The sequence below is a fragment of the Dendrobates tinctorius genome, unplaced genomic scaffold (genome assembly GCF_039654945.1).
Source record: "Dendrobates tinctorius isolate UK_male_01 unplaced genomic scaffold, ASM3965494v1 ptg000115l, whole genome shotgun sequence".
Taxonomy (NCBI): Eukaryota; Metazoa; Chordata; class Amphibia; order Anura; family Dendrobatidae; genus Dendrobates; species Dendrobates tinctorius.
Genome location: NW_027361783.1, coordinates 1,055,644 through 1,081,107, shown reverse-complemented (window position 1 = coordinate 1,081,107; position 25,464 = coordinate 1,055,644). Strand labels below are relative to the sequence as shown.

Here is a 25,464-nt window from a genome sequence, read left to right as displayed (position 1 = left end):
AATGTCTGCATTATTTACTTATCGCACAAACATTATATTTTCCAGAAAAGACATTAGTCCCCCCTATAGGTGAACGATACGTCACCTTCTGTGTAAATGTCACCCTCACGCTTCCGCGTATCGATCACACAGTGTTTGCATCCCCGGGGTGTTCTCGCGCACATCCCTCCACAGCCCGGTGACGTCACGGATTGTAGTAACCTGTCATGGAGACGGAGGCGTCATTAGTAACCGAGCCCGGCTGTATATAAGCGTGCAGGCTCGGCGCGCCGATCACATTCCCCTACACTGTAACTATGGGATGCCAGAGCTCTAAGGTGCGGAGCGCACACCTCACGGACACGAGGAGAAGCGGGTGGTCAGAGAAAGGCAAGTCGGAAAGCCAGGTCAGATGACAATCCTATATGACGTAACTGTGCACCGAGCATCATAAATCAGGCCGGGCTGCAGCCCTGTGACCGATCCACCCGTGTGCTGCAGAGTGGGCCCACAGATCGGTGTCACACCGAGCAGGAGCCTATGCTGTGGTCTGCTCCCAGCCACCACTCCTGGGTATAGTTGTTGAATGTGACCTCAGTCATTTCTGGGGTTTTCATTATGCCCCAGACACACAGCCTTAGGGGTTTTGTGGTTTCTGGCTGATGAGGTATTGTTTCCCCATCTGATTCTGGATGTTTGGCAATTATTTCTCTTTAGTGTACTAGAATGGGATTAATTTGGATCTTACTTTGGACATAAGTTTTTATAGGACTAGTATTGTTATTATTATTTTTTTTTTATTTATTTTTTTTTGTGGCACCCAAGTGTCTTCTTGTTTTAAATTGCCTTTTAAGAGCGACCCAATTCATTTTTATCCAGGATATTAATTCTTCCAAAGATAGAAATAGATATAGTTTTGCACACAGGGCTTCTTCTTTTTTTTTTTTCCGTGCTAAAAAAGAAATAGAAATCAAACAGACCCCATAATAATCAATGGGGCCCCTCTGCTTTCGTTTGCATAACTGATGCAACAGATCAAAGGAACAAAACTGAATGTCCGAGCGCACGTGACCAGAACCGGACAGGTGTGAATGTACAAGGCAGACACAGAGTTTGACGCCTGGATCAATGTTCTCACAATTCTGCTTGCTTCACGGCATTCTCAAAATATTTTTAAAGGCGTTAGAAAATATTAAAAATACTAAAAATGATAAGTCACACTGAATCATTTGCTTCTGTATTAAAGAGGGTTTAGAAATAAAGTTTAATAGGCCTGAAATGGTTAATAAAAAAAAATCGCTTCATGCTATGTTCACACATTGCCTTTTTGACGCGTTTTTTTTTCTTTCTGTAGGCAAAACCTGTGCTCCTGGCAGTAAAGAAGCAGTTTACAAAAAATCAGGTTTTGTTGCGTCTTGCTGCGTCTTTGTCAGGTACATTTGTGCATAAAAAAACAACAAGATGCAACTTACTGAGGTTTTTGTATTAAAAAGGCAGCAAAACCTGATAACTGCGTTTTTTTGCGGCGGTTTTTTTTTTTTTTTTGCACTTACCCATTGTTTCCTATGGGTGAAGAAACGCTGCAAAAACACTGAAAGAGGTGACGTGGTGCAATTTGCAAAAATGCAGCAGTTTTCCATTTCAGTCAGGAAAATAATCCAGTGTGGGTTCATGAGATTTCTGAAATATCGTAGACTTTACTGTGCGGTTTAAAATTTGTATTAAAAAAAGCAGCAATAAAACCACTGAAAAAAATGCAACGTGTGAACATAGCCTTAGGCCGTATTGAGATGGCCGTTTTTTTCAGGTATGAGAAAAAAATGTTTTTCATCAGCGTTCTGGATCCAATTATCAGACATTTTTTGGGCCATCTGTCCGTTTTCTCTATCAGTGTGGCATTCATTTTCTTGTATGCAAATAAAAAATAATCTCTTACCCTTTAAACAGTATTGATGGTATTTGACTGCTATTTTTTTTTTTTCACTCACCCACTTTGGTGTGAACCGTGTGCTTGTCCATGATTTTCACAGGCGGGGGACTTGTATGGATAATTTTGATCCAACAACGAACAGAGGGGATCCAACTTTACATAGGAATGCACAGGAGTAAAATTTCTTCTTCTTTAATTTAGTAATGAAAATGTATATATATAGAAAGACAACAGTGTGTAGCATCAAGGCTTAGGTGCAATTGGGGATAAGGGGTGCAAAAGGAGAATGAAAGAAACAATATGTGTTTCAAACGCTCAGTGCATTCAGAGACTCTGGCTGAAAGAGTCAGATGAGCTTTCGAAACGCGTTTCGTTTCTTTTGTTCTCCTTTTATAACCCTTATCCCGAATTGCACCTATGCCTAGGTGCTACACAGTGTTGCCTTTCTATATATATATACATTTTAATCACTAAATAAAGGAAGAAGAAATTTTACTCCTGTGCATTCCTTTGTGAAGCTGGATCCCCTTTTTCGTATACTTACCCGATGTTCAGCAGCTTGTGTTTCAGCTGTACTTCTTTTTGCCTGAAGTGATCTGGATTATCTTTAAAGGGAACCTGTCACGTCATTTCAAGCATCTAAACTGTCCCCAGTGCATTGTTAGTGATGCAATGTGCATCACTAACACGGTTTTTCATTAAAAACGGCGCTGTAATGCCTTCCAAAAAGCACTTTATATAGTTAGATCTTAGTCATACAGTAGGGTGCACTTCATTTTCTGTTTAGTCACAGGCGTCTCCGCCCACTCAATTTGATTGATTGCCCTGATTGCGCCGATGTCACTGGAATCCTGCGCTTGCGCAGTGTGGTGATTGGAGCTGTGCTGGCGCAGTGTGTAGCATGGAGCCGGCTGAGATCTACACTGTCCAAGCTCAGCTCCCCGCTCGACACTGCGCAAGAATGACCGGCTCCACACTCCACACTGGCAAGCGAGGCTCCAAGGGCCACACTGCGCAAGGAATGTTGGCACAATCAGGGAAATCAATCCAATTGAGTGGGCAGCGACTCCCGTGGCTGATCAGAAAATGAAGCGCAACCCTATGACTAAACCAGCAGGTGCAAATTGCTTCACTAACAATGCACTGGGAACAGTTTAGATGCTTGAAATGACGTGACAGGTTCCCTTTAAAGGTGAGCTGATTTCTTATTCTTCTTTGCGATTTTAATCCATGGCTTGGACCAACAACAGACATGTCCACTTGATTTTTTTGTGGACCACTCATAATGGGCATGGGTTCTATTCATGACAGAAGGTATGTCCTTCTGTCCTCTTTATTTCTTGGTTTCCCTGATCCTTAAAAAAAAGTGCTGAGCTGATCACTCACTGAGTCTTTCCACACAAGTTCTAAAGTCATCGCACCCTGGACAGAGCAGCCAAAATAAATCAAATGAACCTCTACTCTATGTGTCAAATATGTCAACAAAATATCAAGTGATTAAACCTGCTGGACGTCCATCATTACATTCATTTATTTATTAACTTGCATAGCATCCAATCTAATTTGCAGGATGAGTCAAAGTCGCAAAAGATCGTAACATCCAATGTGAGAGATGGGTCTGCAATGTCTAAGGGGACGCTGGACAGTGGAGTGGGTCTGGATGACGGAGCTGGCAGCCATATTCCAGGAACAGTGACAGAAACAAAGTTTTCTCCAAGGACGGCAGTCAGTTTAAATAGAGGTAAGTAAAGCATGAAATCTACTCCTGAATTTAAGAAAAGTCTCTCTCCATATCTCTCTCTCTCTCTCTCGCTCTATATATATACATTTGCAGCTGTCCCTCTTCTACAACTGTTGCATAGTTTAAAAAAAGAGATGGAAACCAGCTTTATTTTTTACAATGTTACTATATTCTTTAAAGCTCATTTGGTGATACAGAAAATCTAACAATCTGCCGTAAGTACATTGATATACATACATACTGATCCTGGGGGTTGTGGCTCGGTAGATTTATTCTCTTGTTTAGCACCATCATATTCTATAGCCATAACCATCACTGTCTATGAATCAGTATGTCTTTGTAGTATGGGAGGAAACACATGGTGAATGTATAAATTCTTGCTGACATTGTCATTAGATCTTAGGATTTCAGCGCTGCAAAGCAACAGTGCTGACCACTGAGCCACCGTGCTGTATATGCTTATGACATAGACAGATGAATAACTAGAAATAAAGTACACAATAGACAGGGAGATGAATGGATAGACGGAGGGGTGGACAGACGGAGGGATGGAGGGATGGACGGAAGACAGACGTATCATTTTGAGAATTAAAGTAATTAAAGTAATAGTAAGAAAACATTGTTGCTGGGTGACAATGATATTCTCACTGTTGTATTCTCAGCATGGGTGGCTCAGGAATGGTTGGCATCCGGAACCTTGTAACTCTCGTACACAGTAACACTGGAGCCGACGTGATTGCATGTCACAGAATACAATGTACATTGTTTCTCTTCATGAAGAAAAAGCAGAAGATGTAATTAGACACAACCTGATAATTGGTATCCTGGCAGCGACCTAACCTTCACTTCCTACCACTGACCTGGAAACCTCTCAGACAATAGTGCTTTATATCTGAATGGACCGGTTGGTGTGGTGGATGGAGACATTACCCTTTTTCCTCCCCAGGATTGCATTATCTGATATTCAATTACCCAGCATGTGTGCATGAAATCATGGAGAGCTCTGTGCGGTGAATGTTAAGCCCCCATCACACACAGCGATCTCGCTAGCGAGATCGCTGCAGAGTCACAAGTTTTGTGACGCAACAGCGATCTCACCTGATGTGTACCTTAGTTATCAGCGTTCTGGTGCAGGGAGCTGGTAACCAAGGTACACATCGGGTTTCTAAGGGCCGTGCGGCGCTTAGAAACCCGATGTGTACCTTGGTTACCAGCTCCCTGCACCAGCGTGCTGGTAACTAAGGTACACAGTGGGTAACTAAGCGATGTGCGTCGCTTGTTACCCGCGTGTCGCTGGTGAAGCTGCCTGTTTGGCAGCTCACCAGCGATCATGTAGCGACACACCAGTGATCCTGACAAGTTCATATCATTGTCGGGATCGCTGCTGAGTCGCTATGTGTGACGGGGCCCTTACACCTGGACTATTTTTCTGTTTAGCAAAAGTGATTTTATTCTTTGTCTTTTCTTCAAAGTATTCTGGTACCAAAATTGCCATCTAGGTTTATATACCTGCGAAGATAAATACCGATCAGTCAGGGATGGTTAACTAATACTCTCTCTTTCTTTTTATAGCTATAATGATAACTATAGGAAAAATGATAGTCCAAAAGGCATGGGTGTAAGAATGAGGTTCCCGGCTCTGTGATGCCCAATGATAGAAACACCCAAATATAAGGTAAGGCAGCACTCCTCCAAATTGTTGAGTGCAAACACCTCTGGCCTTATTTCCAATGTGATGTTTTAGTCCATGTGATCTGGACTTTTCTCAGGCAGAAAGATTCTATCGCCATGGACTGAAACATCACATTAAGGCCAGGATCACACTCGCAGGAGTCTCTCACATCAACACCCGGTGCTGCTGCCGGCACTCAGGAACGGAGCTGCAGTTGCATGTATTTGTATGCAGCCACAGCTCCAGTCCTGCGTGCCGGCGGCATTGCCAAATGTTGATGTGAGAGCCTCGTGCGAGTTTCTCACATCACACATGGTAGTGTTATCCCGGCCTAAGAATAAAGTACAGAGCTGTTTGCACCGGACAGTTTGGAGTGCTGACTTACCTTATATTAGGTGTTAATAATAATTAGGTGACCTTCAAGAACATGCCCTCAATCACCTGACAAACGAGAAAATATTTGTCTTGCAGGTGATCAAGTTGTTTAAACCAGCAATAATTCATTCATAGTTATTGACAGCACATTGCGCCAGGTAACCAGGGAATGTGCTGCCGATAACATGATAGATACTGTGTGTGGGGCAGAACAATTAGATTAGTGATCATTCTGAGTTTGGTAAACAATCACCAAACGATTTATTATATACAGTATTTGATCAGCTTAATATAGCTGATATACAGCTCTGGCAAAAATTTAGAGACCACTGCAAAATTTTCATTTTGCCTGATTTTTCGCTTTATAGGTATATTTTTGAGTAAAATGGAAATTGCTCTTGTTCTATAAACTACTGAAAACATGTTTTCGAATTTCCAAGCACTATATTTTGTATTTGTTTTCAGAAAATGAGAAATAGTCAAAAGAACAAAAAATTGCAGTGCTTGCAGACCTCAAATAATGCTAAGAAAACAAGTTCATAATCATTTAGAAACAACAATGCTAATTTTTTAAGTCAGGAAGAGTTCAGAAATCAATATTTTGTGGAATAACCATGATTTTTAATCACAGCTTTCATGCGTCTTGGCATGTTTTCCACCAGTCTTTCACACTACTTTTGCGTGATCTTATGCCACTACTGGTACAAAAATGTAAGCAGTTCTTCTTTGTTTGATGGCTTGTGACTATCCATCTTCCCCTTGATTACATTCCAGAGGTTTTCCATTCGGGTTTAAGTCTGGAGATAGGGCTGGCCATAACAGGGATTTGATGTGGTGGTCCTTCATCCACACATTGACCTAGCTGTGTGCCATAGTGCATTGTACTGCTGGAAAAACCAGTCCTCAGAGCTGGTGAACATTTCCTGAGCAGAAGGAATCAACTGTTTTTCCAGGATAACCTTGTATGCGGCTTGATTCATATGTCCTTCGCAAAGATTAACCTGCCCAATTCTAGCCTTGCTGAAGCATCCCCAGATCATCACCGATCCTCCACCAAATTTCACAGTGGGTGCAAGACAATGTGGCTTGTACGCTTATCCAGGTCTCTGTCTAACCATTAGATGATGAGGTGTTGGACAAAGCTGAAAATTAGACTCATCAGGAAAGATTACCTTACTCCAGTCCTCTATGGTCTAATCTTTATGGTCTTTGGAAAACTTTAGCCTGGCTCTCCTTTGCTTCTCATTGATTAAAGGCTTTTTTCTAGCTTTACATGACTTGAGCCCTGCCTCTAGTAGCCTGTTATGAACTGTTCTTGCCGTGCACTTGACCCCAGCGCCATTTGCCATTCCTTTTGTAAGTCACTTGATGTCATCCTGCGGTTGCTGAGTGACATTCAAATAACATGTCGGTTATCCCGGTCATTGGAGAGTCGTTTTCGCAACATGATGCTCACTGTATCCCTCAGCTATTAAAGCCAGATTTGAGCCCTTCTTTTCCTCACTCAAGACTTTGTTTCAACTCCTTTGGCATAGCTAAAAGTTATTTTTTTTCATTCCTATTACTTTTGGGATATTACTAGCACTTGTTTTGCCATACAGCTTGTCCTATTGCAAGAGGACTGTGAACACCACAGCAGGGTTTTTTATACTTTCCTTTGTTAAATAAGATTTGGTTCAGGTGATCACCTAATCAGAAGCACAGTGAGTAGAATTAGGTGTACTCTGGTTGGAATTCAACTGAAACTGGAATGGAATGGCTGTCAGACATGTAGAGAAGCTGATTTTTATAAAACTGTGCAGTGGTCTCTTAATTTTTGCCAGAGCTGTATAGTATTTGTTATATATATTATACTAGTGTCACGCTCGCGCCTTGGCTGATTGGCGTGAGCAGGGGGGTTGTGGCCCCACTGTGCCACAAACCAGATTACCCTGGAAGGGGCGTGACTACGACAGCTACCTTGGTCTTCACTGGAGCCTCTGATGGTGAAGTCAGGCTTGTGCGGCAGGTAGCTGCCGGGTGCCACTCCAGGGTGATGTCTGGCTGTGGCTGCTGATCCCACTCGGGGACAAGTCACTTGGACAAGTGTGACTGACAGGCAGGTTGAAACACAGGGCAAGCAGGCATGGCTTGAGACACAGGGCAAGCAGGCATGGCTTGAGATACAGGGCAAGCAGGCACGGCTTGGAGACACAGGGCAGGCTGGTACAGACGAGACACAGAGCAGGCTGGCACGGCTTGAGACAGAGGGCAGGGCAGACGGGCACGGCTTGAGACACAGGGCAGGCGGGCACGTCTTCAGACACAGGGCAGGCGGGCACGTCTTGAGACACAGGGCAGGCGGGCACGTCTTGAGACACAGGGCAGGCGGGCACGTCTTGAGACACAGGGCAGGCGGGCACGGTTTGAGACACAGGGCAGGCGGACACGGCTTGAGACACAGGGAAGGCGGGCACGGCTTGAGACACAGGGCAGGCGGGCACGGCTTGAGACACAGGGCAGGCAGGTGTGGTGTATGAAGGAACAGGTTTGGACCTGTTCACACAGCAGGAACGGGTACTGATACAGGCAGGATGGAGTGGAATATGAAGGAACAGGTTTAGGACCTGTTCACACAGGAGGTGCAGGTGTGGATACAGGCAGGAGTGTGGAGTAGGCGGAGCCGCAGGAGTGTGGAGTAGGCGGAGCCGCAGGAGTGTGGAGTAGGCGGAGCCGCAGGAGTGTGGAGTAGGCGGAGCCGCAGGAGTGTGGAGTAGGCAGAGCCGCAGGAGTGTGGAGTAGGCAGAGCCGCAGGAGTGCGGAGTAGGCGGAGCCACAGGAGTACGGAGAGAAGCTGCAGAAAGATGTTCTGCAGCGGCAGCAGGAGTGGAGCAAAGCTGAACCACAAGGTCTGTGGAGAGAAGCTGCAGCAAGAGGCTCTGCAGCAGCAGAGCAAAGCTGAACCACAAGGTCTGTGGAGAGAAGCTGCAGCAAGAGGTTCTGCAGCAGCAGGAGCAGAACAGAGACAGAGCCTGCAAAGGTGCAGAGGCACAGACAGAGCTGCAAGGCTCCATAGGCACAGACAGAGAGGACACAAAGAAAGACACAGCAAGAAAGGAAGCCACAGACAAGGAGACAGGGAGACAGTACAAGACAAGGTACAGGGAGCAAAGACTCAAGGACAGGATATACTGCCTCCTGGCAGGCGGAAGGACAAGTAAACACAAAGCTATGGCCCCCTAGCGCCGCCCCCCTATAAACACATAGCCAGGAAGCATACAGGAGAACAGAGCACAGAGCACAGAACTGGCAGCAAACAGAGTTCACAGCATGACCCGGAGCAGTGAGTAAGTTGGTGTGCGGGGGAAGGGAGGCCATGCAGTGATGCCAGCAGGGTTGTTACAACTAGTTAACTTATATAGTTATATAAGTTATGTTACATACTTGTTATATAGCTAATTGATGGCCCGAAATTGGTACCTCTAAATGCATCATTAGATTTGACCCCCAATCCCAATCTTTCAAAATCATTTGAGACCTAAGGACATCAGTAACCCTTACATTGTCCCCAGCTGCTCCACTAATATACCAGTGGCTCATGTTGCCAACACAGTGGTGTGAACTATTTAAAACTATTTAAATATTATCCGTTGCAATGAGAACATATTCATCTACACAATAGTACTACAAGCATAGTTAAGGTCTGTTTACACGGACGGACGAGTGGCATGATATGACCGCTGATTGGTAAACTTGCACCAATCAATGGTTATTTGATTGCCTGTTTACACAGGCAGACCAAAGCTAATGATCTATACTGAGCAACCTATACTAGATTGCTCAGTTCACATAGGCTGCCATAGTTCTAAGCAGCGCAAATTCTGTTTACACAGGATGATGCACCGCCGAGAATGATGATCTTTTAATGATGATCTTTTTTTTACAGAAATATTGTTGTGAAACAGGTGTTTTTAACAATATTTGTTCATGATTGTCTTGCAGTGTAAAAGCCCCCTAATACATCGGCACAGGCCATATACAGTGATACCACTAAACCCACCATAGAGAATTATCCCTGAAATTGTACCATTGAAAATATGCCAGATGCAGTGCCCCTGTTAACTCATCTGTGGCCCTGCACTGCTCCATACATTTGAGGAATTACTCAGCAGCCTCTTAAATCTACAGTATTTCTCTTCCAACCTATTCTGGAGACCAGAGAAGCCCATCAAGACAGAATGATAGCAATCCAGGACATTGCCATGAAATCTGTTTGTTTTGGAGTAAGAACCATAGAGCAGAGGACCATGCACCGCATATGGCTCCCAAGTAACAATGAAACCCACCATATTGAGTTGGGGGAATAATAATAAAATGTGGGGTGGATATTTCCTAAGGAATCTTGTCAGAGGTTTGAGTATTTGCAGCGGAGTTATGTGTATTATGTACACTGATAACTTGTATGTCCATTTTTCTGTTGCAGATATTTCTGCACTGAATGGAGAATCAGTCACGAGAGAAAGACAAACATCCTCTGATATCCTGGAGGAGCTTATGTCTCAAGGGATAATACAGAGCCAGAGTAAGATTGTGAAGAATGGCGAAGCATATGATGTGCTGGTTAGTATGTCACTACCATAACTGATATACGGTAGATATTACTTGAATCTTATTCTGGTCAGTAATTTAGAAAGAAACTGGGAACAGCAAGATCAATCATGGGGGGTGAGACCTCACCTGGTTTAGGTAGATTGTCAGGTCCCTCATGCGGCAAGAATCACCTGGGTTGGCTCCTTTTTACCAGTAAAATAATATACCGTATATACTCGAGTATAAGCCGACCCGAGTATAAGCCGACCCCCCTAATTTTGCCACAAAAAACTGGGAAAACTTATTGATTTGAGTATAAGCCTAGGGTGGGAAATGCTCCATAGATTATTCCCCCATATGCTGCCCCCATAAGAAGCTCCATAGATTATTCCCCCATATGCTGACACCATAAGAAGCTCCTTAGATTATTCCCCCTTATGCTGCCCCCATAAGAAGCTCCTTAGATTATTCCCCCTTATGCTGCCCCATAAGAAGCTCCTTAGATTATTCCCCCTTATGCTGCCCCCATAAGGAGCTCCTTAGGCTGGTTTCACATTTGCGTTTTTTAGCGCTGGAAAAAAACGCATATGTGCGCATGCGTTTTTTCCCCTATATTTAACATGGGTGCGCATACCTGCGCGCTTGTAAGCGCATGTATGCGATTTTCATGCGCTGCGTTTTTTTGGGGTGTGCGTTTGTATTTTCCAGACGCAGCATGTTGCATTTTTTGGCCCTGCAAAAAAGCGCATGCGCACATATGCGCACGTTTTGCGCTAAAAATGGCCATTATAGCCTATGGATGCGCATATGTGCGCACTGGCATGCTCATGTATGCGTTTTTTTGCATATGCGTTTTTTTTTTTTAACCATGGAATTTAGGGGTTTGGGTTAGAGTTAGGGTTAGTTAAGGGGGTTTAGGGTTAGGGTCAGGGTCAGGGTCAGGGTTAGGGTTGGGGTTTGGGTCAGGGTTAGGGTTAAGTATGGTTTGGTTAAGGGTTAGGGTCAGGGTTAGGGTCAGGATTAGGGTTAAGTATGGTTTGGTTAAGGGTTAGGGTTAGGGTCAGGGTTAGGGTCAGGGTTAGGGTTAAGTATGGTTTTGTTAAGGATTAGGGTCAGGGTTAGGGTCAGGATTAGGGTTAAGTATGGTTTGGTTAAGGGTTAGGGTCAGGGTCAGGGTTAGGGTCAGGGTTAGGGTTAGGGTTAGGGTCAGGGTTAGGGTTAAGGATGGTTTTGTTAAGGGTTAGGGTCAGGGTTAGGGTCAGGATTAGGGTTAAGTATGGTTTTGTTAAGGGTTAGGGTCAGGGTTAGGGTTAGGGTTAGGGTCAGGGTTAGAGTTAGGGTTAGGGTCAGGGTTAGGGTTAGGGTTAGGGTCAGGGTTAGGGTTAGGGTTAGGGTCAGGGTTAGGGTTAGGGTCAGGGTTAGGGTTAGTAAAGTCATGGTTTGGGTTAGTGTGAGGGGCCACCTAAAAATGTTGGAAAAAAACGCAAACGCGGTAAAAACGCACTAAAAACGCATACAAACGCATAAAAACGCTGCGTTTTTTTCATGCATGCTCATAAAAATGCTTGAAAAAAACGCAGCAGTTGTATGCTTTTGTATGCGTTTTTTCAATGCGTTTTTTTGCGGGAAAAACGCGCTGCAAAAAAAAGCAAGTGTGAAACTAGCCTTATGCTGCCCCCATAAGAAGCTCCTTAGATTATGCCCCCATATGCTGCCCCCATAAGAAGCTCCTTAGATTATGCCCCCATATGCTGCCCCCATAAGAAGCTCCTTAGATTAAGCCCCCATATGCTGCCCCCATAAGAAGCTCCATAGATGATTCCCCCATGTGCTGCCGCTGCTGCTGCATGTAAAAATAAAAAAAAGACATACTCACCTCTCCGTCGCTGGGTGTCAGATTCTCACCTGTCCTGCGTCCATGGCTGCTCACCACTATCTGCCACGTCATCGGTCAGTGACGTTCAGACTACAGGGGGCGCGGCGCACACTAACCACGTCACCGCACCCTCTGCTGTCTGAAGTCACTGACCGATGACAGACAGCAGCAAGCAGCCATGGACGCAGGACAGGTGAGTATCGCTATACTTACCCGTCCTGATGCTGTCTCTTGAGCCCCCAGCTTCTCCGTGCTCTCTCTTCCTGCGTTCAGCGGTCACGTGATACCGCTCATTAAAACTCATGAATATGCGCATATTCATGAGTTTTAATGAGCGGCACCACATGACCGCTGAAGGCAGGAAGAGAGAGCACGGGGAGAAGCTGGGGGCTCAAGAGACAGCGTCAGGACGGGTAAGTATGACCTGACACCCCCGCCCCCCCCTCCCCCTCCGACCCCCCGGTGTATATGACTCGAATATAAGCCGAGAGGGAGACTTTCAGCCCAAAAAATTGGGCTGAAAATCTCGGCTTATATTCGAGTATATACGGTAGGTTAAACAATACTCTGGAGGAGATCCTAAATTTCTGCCATTACAAGGGTTTACACTCAATCTTTGTGACATATAGCTATCAATCTACTTTTGCATTCTTTAGTAAAAATATATATTTTCAGTATTCAAAAAAAAGCAATAACAATGATGACAATGTCCTATACTGTTGTATATTATACTGAGTGAACGAAAGATGTTAAGTCATAAATTGGGCCAACTGCAAATCAATTGCCCAATGGCTTGCTTGAGAAATTAAGTTGCTTTGCTTTTTAAATTCTCTGGTTTTTGGCTTTGACAAAACTTTATTGATACAGTTTTGTGCGAATTACATTCATTTTTAGCGTGTTTCCACAATTAAAATGTACTAAAAACATGCATTTTTTACCTTCAAATTTTCCGCACTTAATGCAATTCTAAGGTCGGGGTCACACTTGCGAGTGCAATGCGAGGTAACTCGCATCAATACCCGGCACTGCCGCCGGCACACGGACCGGAGCGTTAAGCTGCATAATAATACATGCAGCCACACACTCCGCTCCCGAGTGCCGATGGCAGTGCCGGGTATTGATACGAGTTTCTCGCATTGCACTTGCAATTGTGACCTCAGCCTAAGGAGAAAATGTGCACATAAATATTAGTGTATCCTCAAGAGAAATTGACAATTCATACCAGACAGTTAGTGTCCAGCGCTAAACGGCGAATATGGACTTCTCCGGGAAGTCCGTTGCAAAGTTCAGAGTTCCAGGGAAAGTGAGAAAGAGGCTAGAGTCACACTAGTGATGTTAAAATCAGTCCTATTTTGTTCCTGCAAAGTTGGATGAGTGTAATGCAAGTGTCATACGAGTGTCATGCGTTTTTCATGCGAGTACGGTACAATCCAATTTTTCACACCTAGCATCCGATTTACATCCAAATGCAGTGTGATTGCTATCCGACTGCAATGCGATTTTAACATGAGCTTTTACATAGAGCAATTCTCTTTGTCATTTACACATTATTTCAAAGGAAATATTCTTCAAAACACCGATATAATAGATAGAATAAAAGATGGCACTTCAGCAACTGCGTAGTGTAAAATCACAGCAGGAGCCGTCAGTATAGAAGAGATGGATTACATACAGTAAATACAAAAAGAGGTAGATATAAAGATGTCTGTGACAAATACAATTAGTACAGTCTGTGCAGCTTACTGTAATGAATTTAATTAATAAAAGTATATTTTTCTGAAAAAAATGGTGTGGGCTCCCGCAAAATTTTCTTAATCTTAACCAGCAGAGGGAAAACTGACGGCTGAGAGCAGATGTTTCTAGCCTGGCAAGGGAGTAATACCCATGAAGCTTCCCAGGCTATTGATATCAGCTCACAGCTGTATGCTTAGCCTTTATTGGCAATTAAAATGGAGGACCCCCCCAAAAAAAATGATGTGGGGTCCCCCTATAATTCACTGCGGGCTGATATTAATAGCCTAGGAAAGCGCCATGGATACTGGCTACCCCCAAGGCTAAAAACATCAGCTCTCAGCTTCCCCAGAAAAGGCGCATCTCTAAGATGCACCAAATCTGGCACTTAACCTCGCTCTTCCCACTTGCCCTGTAGCGGTGGCAAGTGGGGTGACAGCTGGGGGGGTTGATGTCACTTTTGTATTGCCAGGTGACATCATTCCCTGAGGTTAGTAATGGAGAGGTGTCAATGAGACGCCCTCATTACTAACCCCATAGTCACATCGTATAAAAACACAGACACCAAGAATAAAGTCCTTTAATTGAAAGAATGACACAGACTACTTTAATAAATCTTAATTAAACCATACTTACGACCTCACCCATTTCATCAACGCCCTTGTCATCTGCAAAAGAGTTAAGAATAAAAAACAGCAATATTCCTCATATTTCCACCGAGATGCTGCTAATCCATTTGTCCCACGATGGGTCTAGCTCTGCTACATCTAGATGGCAGTCTGCATGGTTGCATGATGCGACCATACAGCCTGCCATCCAGCAGAGTCACTGAACAGCGTGTGCTTGATATCTGACTGTAAACTCCTATTCCATGTCTGAATGCTCTGTGAGCGTGAGAAAGTTCTGCTGGCGGTGTCGTCAGACAGGTTCTGCGAGTTCACAGCCAATTAACTCACTTCACCTTTCTGATGTCAGCTCGAGTGCCGAGTGCCTTGCTGGTCCTTTGTGTGATCATCAGCCTATTTAAACTGCAAGATTATTGTGCAACATAATATTGGTAGAAACGTTCATTCACAAAACTCTTGCAGTGTGAATGGACTCTAAAGCAGGTTTTCTTTCATGATCTCTTTGTACTTCTTACTTTTTATATACTCTAAAATGACAGCAAAAAAAACTCCTTCCACATTTTAGCTGAGTCACTCCGATGCTTTCTGGAAAATTCCAATCTTGCTTCTGACTAGCCTTTCTCACATGCAGAGCCCTCAATGCAGTTGCAGATATAAAACCCTTTAAAGTGGACTTTTCATTATATTTTTCAGGCTTGACTGGACACGCAATGTAATAGTGGCTGCAGAGCGGAATTTTATTTTTTTAAATTTATCCTCTCCATCAAAGTATTTGGCACCTAATGAGTTAGATTTAGTTAAAACACCACACCAGTGTGGGTTGTTTTCAGAGCTGGAGTGACGCTTTAAATGTAAGCCCACCCCTCACCCCATCTTATACTTACACTCCGGCATCTTCACCATTTTTCGGCACCACTACAGTTCCATCGGCACCATCTTATGAGCGCAGTTTCTGACCGGTCGGAAGTCAGAAGCTATGTCACAAGCTCTCAATGCAAGAATGAGGCTCTCATAGACTCGTGTTGAAAAGTGACGTCTGTGTCGCTCCATAAAATACTGGAGCTGCCGGCAGATCACTTTTTGCCAGAGACCAAAGGGAGTGATGCTGGAAAAGAATAAAGGCTGCAGCAGGTGAGTATAAGACACGGGGCAGGGGAATTACATTTAAAGCACCACTCCAGCGGTGCAATAAAAATAACACTGGAGTGGTGCTTTAAGTCCAAGTGTGTGTTATCAGATAGTTTTCACTGAAGGTGTGCACTTATTCTGCCTACTCTGCAGCCACTATTACATCATGTGCCCAGTTCAGCATGAAAAATTTGATGCAAAAGCCTCTTTAGCTTCTTCAGTGTAATTATTAGCTTCTCTCTAGCTTCCTTCATGAGTCGCCATCTTGCTCGAATACTTGTTTTTGGCAGTGCCTGGTTAATAAAATGTGTGATATAACAGAAAGAAGTGAGATATTATTTTTATTTATTATAGCGCCATTTATTCCATGGCGCTTTACATGTGAAAAGGGGTATACATAATAAGAACGAGTAAAGTAATCTTAAACAATGCTTAAAACAATACTTAAACTGATATAGGAGGAGAGAGGACCCTGCCCACGAAGGCTCACAATCTACCAGGGATGGGTAAGGATACAATAGGCGAGGGTAAAGCTGGTCGTGCAGTGGCTTGGTCGATCGGTGGTTACTGCAGGTTGTAGGCTTGTCGGAAAAGGTAGGTCTTCTGGTTCTTTTTGACGGTTTCCATGGTAGGTGAGAGTCTGATATGTTGTGATAAAGAGTTCCAGAGTAGGGGTGATGTGCGGGTGAAATCTTGTATGCGATTGTGGGAAGAGGAGATAAGAGGGGAGTAGAGAAGGAGATCTTGTGAGGATCAGAGGTTGCGTGTACGTAAGTACCGGGAGACAGGTTAGAGATGTATGAATAGCCAAACATATGGATATTATATTGCAGCACTATTTTGTCATTATTTTTACCATTGTTCATCCACGTCACAATGAAACCAAATGTACTTGAAAGAAGGTTTCTATTAACAAAAAAATTTATTTAAGATTTCTCCTTAATATCAATAATCACATATCCAAAGTGTAGGCGATGAATGCATGATTGTTGGGAACCAACCACTGGAACCCAATTCAATTTTAAAGATTTAGTGGCTCAGGTATCTTCTACAGACACACAGAAGTGCATCTAGAATCTAGAGGTCATAAACAGGTGCTTCTCGAAAATTAGAATATCATCAAAGCGTTAATTTATTTCAGTTCTTCAGTGCAAAAAGTGAAACTCATATATTATATAGAGTCATTACAAACAGAACAGAGTGATCTATTTCAAGTGTTTAGTTCTGTTAACATTGATGATTGTGGCTTACAGACAATAAAAACGCAAAAGTCATTATCTCAGTCATTTAGAATACTTTATAACACCAGCTTAAAAATTATTTTAAAATCCGAAATGTTGGCCTACTGAAATGTATGTTCAGTAAATGCAGTCAATACTTGGTTGGGGCTCCTTTTGCATCAATTACTGAATCAATGCGGCGTGGCATGGAGGCGATCAGCCTGTGGCACTGCTGAGGTGTTATGGAAGCCCAGGTTTTTTTGATGGCAGCCTTCAACTCATCTGCATTGTTGGGTCTGGTGTCTCTCATCTTCCTCTTAACAATACCCCATAGATTCTCTATGGGGTTAAGGTCAGGCGAGTTTGCTGGCCAATCAAGCACAGTGATACTGTTGTTTTTAAACCAGGTATTGGTAATTTTGGCAGTGTGGACAGGTGCCAAGTCATGCTGGAGAATGAAATTTCCTTCTCCAAAAAGCTTGTCGGCAGAGGGAAGCATGAAGTGCTGTAAAATTTCCTGGTAGATGGCTGCGCTGACTTTGGTCTTGATAAACCACAGTGAACCTACACCAGCAGATGACATGGTTCACCAAACCATCACTGATTGGATTGGGTGCCTCCCCACTCTTCCTCCAGACTCTGGGTCCTTGATTTCCAAAGGAAATGCAAAATTTACTTTCATCTGAAAATAACACCTTGGACAATTCTTTTTCTCCTTGGCTCAGGTAAGACAGTTCTGGCATTTAGAGATGAGCGAATATTTGAATATTCGATTCGGCTTGCGATTACTGAATTTGCAATATTCGCCAATTTAATCATCGATTTAATCACCAAATATAGCCGAACATACAAAGCACAAAAGCTGGTGTTTCCCACGCTGTGTGACAGCGTGGGAAACACCGGCGTAGCACTTCTGATCAGCAGTGAAATAATCCCCTCCGGTTACTGGTGTCAGCTGATGGGACTACAACTCCCATCAGCTGACACCTGCTGCTGCTATTAATAGTGAGAGCAGGAGCGGCGGATGCAAGTATTCATCGCTGAGGCTGCGTTCCCAGCTGGGCTGAACTGCTGTGACCTCGGTGAGATCTCTGCTAACACCGTGGGAAAAAGTCACTGAGTTCAACCTCAGTGACTTTACAGCAGATCACTGTGAGGATTTCTCACCGTGATCTGCGGTGAAGTCACTGAAGTTGAACTGCGGTGACCTCATCAGTTACTTTTTCCCATGGTGCTGGGATCATGACAGTTCAGCCCTGCTGGGAACTCAGCCTCAGTGACCAGACGTAACCTTGAGGACAGCAGCTCATTCACCAGTGGTTCACAGTATGGATGGTCACATCAAGAATAGAGGGGTCCCCACACCATAGTTTTCTTCTATCTATCTGTCTGTCTGTCAATCTAATATGCATATATACTGTATATGTGTACATCACTAACATCTATTATGTATATATGTAATCTATGTGTATATATCTATTCTATCTGTTCTATTCTAACAAGTTACTCTGTGATTATACTGTAAGTAGCACATGAATTGCCGTTTTTTATTCTACCTATCTATCATCTATCTACTTTAAAATACTTTAGTGGCAACACAATTACTTTCCTGCACTTTTACTGAATGTTACCGACTTTTTCCGATATTAAGAAAAATGCTCGTGTTACCGATCACGAATCCGAATGTACCATATTTGTGCCGAATTTATGTTTGGTGATCGTTTACCGAACACATTCGCTCATCTCTACTGGCGCTGTCTATTGGTCATGAGTGGCTTGACACAAGGAATGCGACACTTGTAGCCCATGTTCTGGATAGGTCTGTGTGTGGTGACTCTGGAAACAATGACTCCAGCTGCAGTCCACTCCTTGTGAATCTCCCCGAAATTTTTGAATGGCCTTTTCTTAACAATCCTTTCAAGGCTGCGGTTATACCGGTTGCTTGTGCACCTTTTTCTACCACACTTTTACCTTCCTATCAACGTACCATTCATATTCTTGGATACAGAACTCTGTGAACAGCCAGCTTCTTTAGCAACGACCTTTTGTGGCTTACCCTCCTTGTGGAGTGTGTCAATGACCGCCTTCTGGACATCTGTCTAGTCAGCAGTCTTCCCCATGATTGTGGAGCCTACTGAAACAGACTAAGGGACCTTTTTAAATGCTTAGGAAGCCTTTGCAGGTGATTTTTGTTAATTATTCTAATTTACTAAGATAAACACTTTTGGGTTTTCATTGACCGTAAGCCATAATCATCAACAGAAATAAACCCTTGAAATAGATCACTCTGTTTGTAATGTATAATATGAGTTTCACTTTTTGAATTGAAGAACCGAAATAAATTAACTTTTTGATGATATTCTAATTTTGTGAGAAGCACCTGTATGTATACTACTGCTCCATTCACACTCGGGAAACTCATCCTCAAGTTTGCTGATTTTTTTAACAGCCAGACCATACATTTTCCCTCTCAAGAATTATTGGACAACATGAAGCTTTCTCTTGCCTGGAGTACTCTGCTCTCTATGTCTCCCTCTGCATGGAGGGGTTATGGGCCCATGTCAACATTGCACTTCTGTAAGAGAAAGTGAGTTAGTAGCTGTCAGCAAATATAATTGTGAATAATTGTTCCTGTAGATGGACACACCAGGAAAATCATTACGAAGGCCCCCAGCCAAATTGGAAAAACTGAAAACTATAAGAAAGAAAACCAAAAGTCTTACAAAGGAAGACATTGAATCCAAAATGCAGGCTGCAGAAGAAAGAAGAAAGGTAACCATATTTTGATGCTGTAGCAGTACTATTTTGTACCGGTAGGCTTCCACCAGCTAGATTAATTTTTACAATTAATGACAAGTACTAAGAAAATACAAGATTCTCATATGATAATAACAAGAAAAAAGTCCGTAATTTATTTCTTAATTCATATTTATAACTATTTTTATCTGTTATAGTTTTTGGTTAAAAAAGAGTTTCTACAATAGTTCTAATTAGAGTTGAGCGAAACGGGTCGAAAAATTTCAAAAGTCGCCGACTTTTGGCAAAGTCGGGTTTCATGAAACGAAACCCGACCCTAGGATGAGGTCGGCCACGAGGTCGGCGACTTACGCGTCAAAGTCGCGTTTCAAAAGTTTGTTTTGCGCTCTTTTTCTGCCAATCAGGCTCCACGGACACTGTGGGCAACGTGATGACATAGGCAGGGGTCACCACCATCTTTCAGAAGGGCATGCAAGTGATTGGCTTGCTTTGGTGCACGCCGACCGCCATCTTACTTCTGCCGATCTCAGTATAGGGAGAGGTTGCTGCTGATTCTGTAGGGAGAGCGTTAGGCAGGGAAGAAGACAAAAAAACTGCTTCTGCTGCTAGCGATTTGGCCTGCACAACACACCAGTCACTGTGTGTGCAGTGCAAGGGGAGGCTATATAGTGGTGTATCAGTGGTGTTGGTTGTTGGGCTGCCTTCTAAGGCTTCCTGACATTCCTGCATTGCTGTTTACCCACTGCTCCGCAAACTGCTTTTTTAAAAGCAATCCCAATTTTTTTTTTTTTGTCCTGCTGAGAAGAAAAAAAAACTGCTTCTGCTGCTAGCAATTTGGCCTGCACAACACACCAGTCACTGTGTGTGCAGTGCAAGGGGAGGCTATATTGTGGTGTATCAGTGGTGTTGGTTGTTGGGCTGCCTTTTAAGGCTTCCTGACAGGCTGGCATTGCTTTTTACCCACTGCTCTGCAAACTGCTTTTTTAAAAGCAATCCAATCTCCCTTATCCTCTAGTCACTTTTGTCACAGCTGTGCCATCGAGCCTGTCACATAGCGCTCAGATATTCATTGGGCCTCACACAATCCAAAAGTGTCCAGTGTCCAAAAGTGTGTGCAGAGATTCAAAATCTCCCTTATCCTCTAGTCACTTTGGTCACAGCTGTGCCATCGAGCCTGTCACATAGCGCTCAGATATTCATTGGGCCTCACACAATCCAAAAGTGTCCAGTGTCCAAAAGTGTGTGCAGAGATTAAAAATCTCCCTTATCCTCTAGTCACTTTGGTCACAGCTGTGCCATCGAGCCTGTCACATAGCGCTCAGATATTCATTGGGCCTCACACAATCCAAAAGTGTCCAGTGTCCAAAAGTGTGTGCAGAGATTCAAAATCTCCCTTATCCTCTAGTCACTTTGGTCACAGCTGTGCCATCGAGCCTGTCACATAGCGCTCAGATATTCATTGGGCCTCACTAGAGTTGAGCGATACCAGCCGATACTTGAAAATATCGGATCGGAATGGATCGGCCGATCTTAAAAAAAAGTATCGGTATCGCCGATTCCGATACCGGGAACCAATGCAAGTCAATGGGGCCAAAATATCGGAATTAAAAAAAACCCTTTCTTTCCTTGTAGGTTAATTCTACATGAAGAAAAACAACTAAGAATAATGTAGAATGTATTGTGGGAGGTGGAGGAGACATTAAAGCCATAGAGGTTTAGCCCAATCAAATGGAATAGCAGGAATTAAACTTTTTTTTTTAAAGATGTTAGGAGTTACAAAGATATTGACTATGTTAGCCTCATTTATATTTTGCCAGACATGTATGTCTTCTTCTTCTACTTCCTTTTTTTACATTCTTCTTCTTCTTCTTCTACTTCCTTTTTTTACATTCTTCTTCTTCTTCTTCTACTTCCTTTTTTTACATTCTTCTTCTTATTCCTTTTTTTACATTCTTCTTCTTCTTCTTCTACTTCCTTTTTTTACATTCTTCTTCTTCTTCTTCTTCTTCTTCTTCTTCTTCTTCTTCTTCTTCTTCTTCTTCTTCTTCTTCTTCTTCCTTTTCTTACATTCTTCATATTCTTCTTATTCAACAATTATTATTCTACATATTCAGCTTCTTCATCTTCTTCCTATTCTTCTTCATCATATTCTTGTTTGTGTCAGGCATTCCTGTAGTTGTTATCTAGAAAAGTTAGAAGTTTACACCTTCCGTTCTGCCTGTCACAAAAGATTTACAACAGGATTTGTCCGCGTTCAGTTTGGCCTGCAGAAGCAGGCCTTTTCCAGGGGCACCACGAGGAGGAACGGACTCACCCCCATACACTGCTTAGTCTTCTTCTGCTTATAAATAAGATAATATCATTTGCTCAGAGTATTAGTCTTATGCTTAATGTTCTTCTGCTTTGTTTTTTTTATGCTTCTTTGTCTTCTCTCTCTTGTTGTTCTGCATCTTGGTGGTTGTCTTCCTGTTCTTTGTCCTCTTGAACCAGCTGACGGTACTGGCACCCGGAGGGGCAGCAGAAGGAACAAGAGCCAATGGCACTACCGAGGACCAGCTGACGGTGCTGGAACCCGGTTACTAAGCAGGAGGTACCTGTGCTACAAAGCACTACCAAGGACCAGCAGACGTTGCCGGAACTCGGATACCGAGATGGAGGCACCTAGGCCAAAGGCTCTGACGAGAACCAGCTGACGGTGCTGGAACCCGGAGGGGTAGCATAAGCTGCAAGAGCAAATGGAAATAGCGAGGACCAGCTGACAGTGCTGGCACCCGGAGGGGCAGCAGAAGGAATAAGAGCCAATGGCACAACCGAGGACCAGCTGACGGTGCTGGAACCCGGTTACTAAGCAGGAGGTACCTGTGCTACAAAGCACTACCAAGGACCAGCAGACGTTGCCGGAACTCGGATACCGAGATGGAGGCACCTAGGCCAAAGGCTCTGACGAGAACCAGCTGACGGTGCTGGAACCCGGAGGGGTAGCATAAGCTGCAAGAGCAAATGGAAATAGCGAGGACCAGCTGACAGTGCTGGCACCCGGAGGGGCAGCAGAAGGAATAAGAGCCAATGGCACAACCGAGGACCAGCTGACGGTGCTGGAACCCGGTTACTAAGCAGGAGGTACCTGTGCTACAAAGCACTACCAAGGACCAGCAGACGTTGCTGGAACTCGGATACCGAGATGGAGGCACCTAGGCCAAAGGCTCTGATGAGAACCAGCTGACGGTGCTGGAACCCGGAGGGGTATCAGAAGTTACCCCTGAAAAGCAAAGTTGGCATGCCGCAAGCTGGCCGCAGTTACCGAATCACACAGTCCTACAGGGGGTGCTTGTCCTACTGGCACTATGGAACAAACCTTTCTTACCAGAACCCGCAGTCCACATAGGAAGCACCTAAACTGCTGGCACCCTAGCCTCGGCTAACCCAACCGCAACACGACATGGCAACTTGGGGTGGCAAACTGACATTGACACTTCCCGGAAACAGCAGGCAGGGCTGGAACCAAGCTGGGCAGGAGGGAGTACCCGTGCCAAAGTCAGTTATGAGCAGCAACTGGCGATGTTGGAGCCCAGGACAAGCACTTAGCAGGCTGAGGCCTGATGTGCTGTCAATTGGGAGGCAGCAGGACAGATTGCCATCAAAACAGCAGGGGAACAGCTGACGTTACTGAACCCCACAAACACAGGAGCTAGTGTTTTACTCTGTGAAGACGGCACTTCCGAGCAACAACTGGCTGTGTTGAAGCCCAGGGACAAGCACGGAGCAGGCTTAGGCTGCATTGAAGAAATTTTAAGATCGGTTGTAGACTACTAATTTGAACCAAGCTCCACTTAGGCCTGTGGATTCACTGATTTTCGTATTTCCCCTGTCCTCCAACCCCGCCAGTTACAGCTCCGAAGTGGCGTCTGCACAATCCACACTTGTTCCTGTGTTACAGGTGTTCAGTCCGGTCAGTTAATCCCCTGATGTGTGTCCGGCAATGTCGCCTGCTCTGTCCACATTCCGATAATGGGAATGTGGACAGAGCAGGCGACATTGCCGGACACACATCAGGGGATTAACTGATCGGACTGAACACCTGTAACACAGGAACAAGTGTGGATTGTGCAGACGCCACTTCGGAGCTGTAACTGGCAGGGTTGGAGGACAGGGGAAATACGAGAGACAGTGGAGCCACAGGCCTAATTGGAGCACGGTTAAAAATCAGTAGTGGTACGACTGTGTAGGCAGCAGGAGACTTTGCCATCCACACAGCAGGGGATCAGCTGACATTACTGAACCCCACTGAGACACGGGAGCAAGTATCTCTTTCCGTGTGGACGGCACTTCCGAACTACAACTGGCTGTGTTGAAGCCCAGGAAATAGGAGGGTGTAGGCAGAGGCCTACTGTATTTTGAATGAGTTTACAGCAGGAGAGACTGCCATCCACAAAGCAGGGGATCAGCTGACGTTACTGAACCCCACTGAGACACGGGAGCAAGTATCTCTTTCCGTGTGGATGGCACTTCCGAACTACAACTGGCTGTGTTGAAGCCCAGGAAATAGGAGGGTGTAGGCAGAGGCCTACTGTATTTTGAATGAGTTTACAGCAGGAGAGACTGCCATCCACACAGCAGGGGATCAGCTGACGTTACTGAACCCCACTGAGACACGGGAGCAAGTATCTCTTTCCGTGTGGACGGCACTTCCGAACTACAACTGGCTGTGTTGAAGCCCAGGAAATAGGAGGGTGTAGGCAGAGGCCTACTGTATTTTGAATGAGTTTACAGCAGGAGAGACTGCCATCCACACAGCAGGGGATCAGCTGACGTTACTGAACCCCACTGAGACACGGGAGCAAGTATCTCTTTCCGTGTGGACGGCACTTCCGAACTACAACTGGCTGTGTTGAAGCCCAGGAAATAGGAGGGTGTAGGCAGAGGCCTACTGTATTTTGAATGAGTTTACAGCAGGAGAGACTGCCATCCACACAGCAGGGGATCAGCTGACGTTACTGAACCCCACTGAGACACGGGAGCAAGTGTCTCTTTCCGTGTGGACGGCACTTCCGAACTACAACTGGCTGTGTTGAAGCCCAGGAAATAGGAGGGTGTAGGCAGAGGCCTACTGTATTTTGAATGAGTTTACAGCAGGAGAGACTGCCATCCACACAGCAGGGGATCAGCTGACGTTACTGAACCCCACTGAGACACGGGAGCAAGTTTCTCTTTCCGTGTGGACGGCACTTCCGAACTACAACTGGCTGTGTTGAAGCCCAGGAAATAGGAGGGTGTAGGCAGAGGCCTACTGTATTTTGAATGAGTTTACAGCAGGAGAGACTGCCATCCACACAGCAGGGGATCAGCTGACGTTACTGAACCCCACTGAGACACGGGAGCAAGTATCTCTTTCCGTGTGGACGGCACTTCCGAACTACAACTGGCTGTGTTGAAGCCCAGGAAATAGGAGGGTGTAGGCAGAGGCCTACTGAATTTTGAATGAGGTGACAGCAGGAGAGACTGCCATCCACACAGCAGGGGATCAGCTGACGTTACTGAACCCCACTGAGACACGGGAGCAAGTATCTCTTTCCGTGTGGACGGCACTTCCGAACTACAACTGGCTGTGTTGAAGCCCAGGAAATAGGAGGGTGTAGGCAGAGGCCTACTGTATTTTGAATGAGTTTACAGCAGGAGAGACTGCCATCCACACAGCAGGGGATCAGCTGACGTTACTGAACCCCACTGAGACACGGGAGCAAGTGTCTCTTTCCGTGTGGACGGCACTTCCGAACTACAACTGGCTGTGTTGAAGCCCAGGAAATAGGAGGGTGTAGGCAGAGGCCTACTGTATTTTGAATGAGTTTACAGCAGGAGAGAC

At 44.6% G+C, this 25,464-nt stretch overlaps 1 protein-coding gene across 1 annotated transcript in view; it reads left to right on the top strand.

Moving 5' to 3' along the window:
* Nucleotides 1–232: 232 nt before the first annotated feature.
* The window catches only part of STMND1 (stathmin domain containing 1), a 45,717-nt gene continuing 20,485 nt past the window's right edge, over nucleotides 233–25,464 (top strand). Inside the window, exons 1-4 of the mRNA XM_073589938.1 lie at nucleotides 233–386; nucleotides 3,479–3,650; nucleotides 10,160–10,296; nucleotides 19,485–19,619. Of these exons, the coding sequence (XP_073446039.1) occupies nucleotides 297–386; nucleotides 3,479–3,650; nucleotides 10,160–10,296; nucleotides 19,485–19,619 (534 nt within the window). The 5' untranslated portion in view covers nucleotides 233–296. The remainder of the gene's footprint in view (nucleotides 387–3,478; nucleotides 3,651–10,159; nucleotides 10,297–19,484; nucleotides 19,620–25,464) is intronic.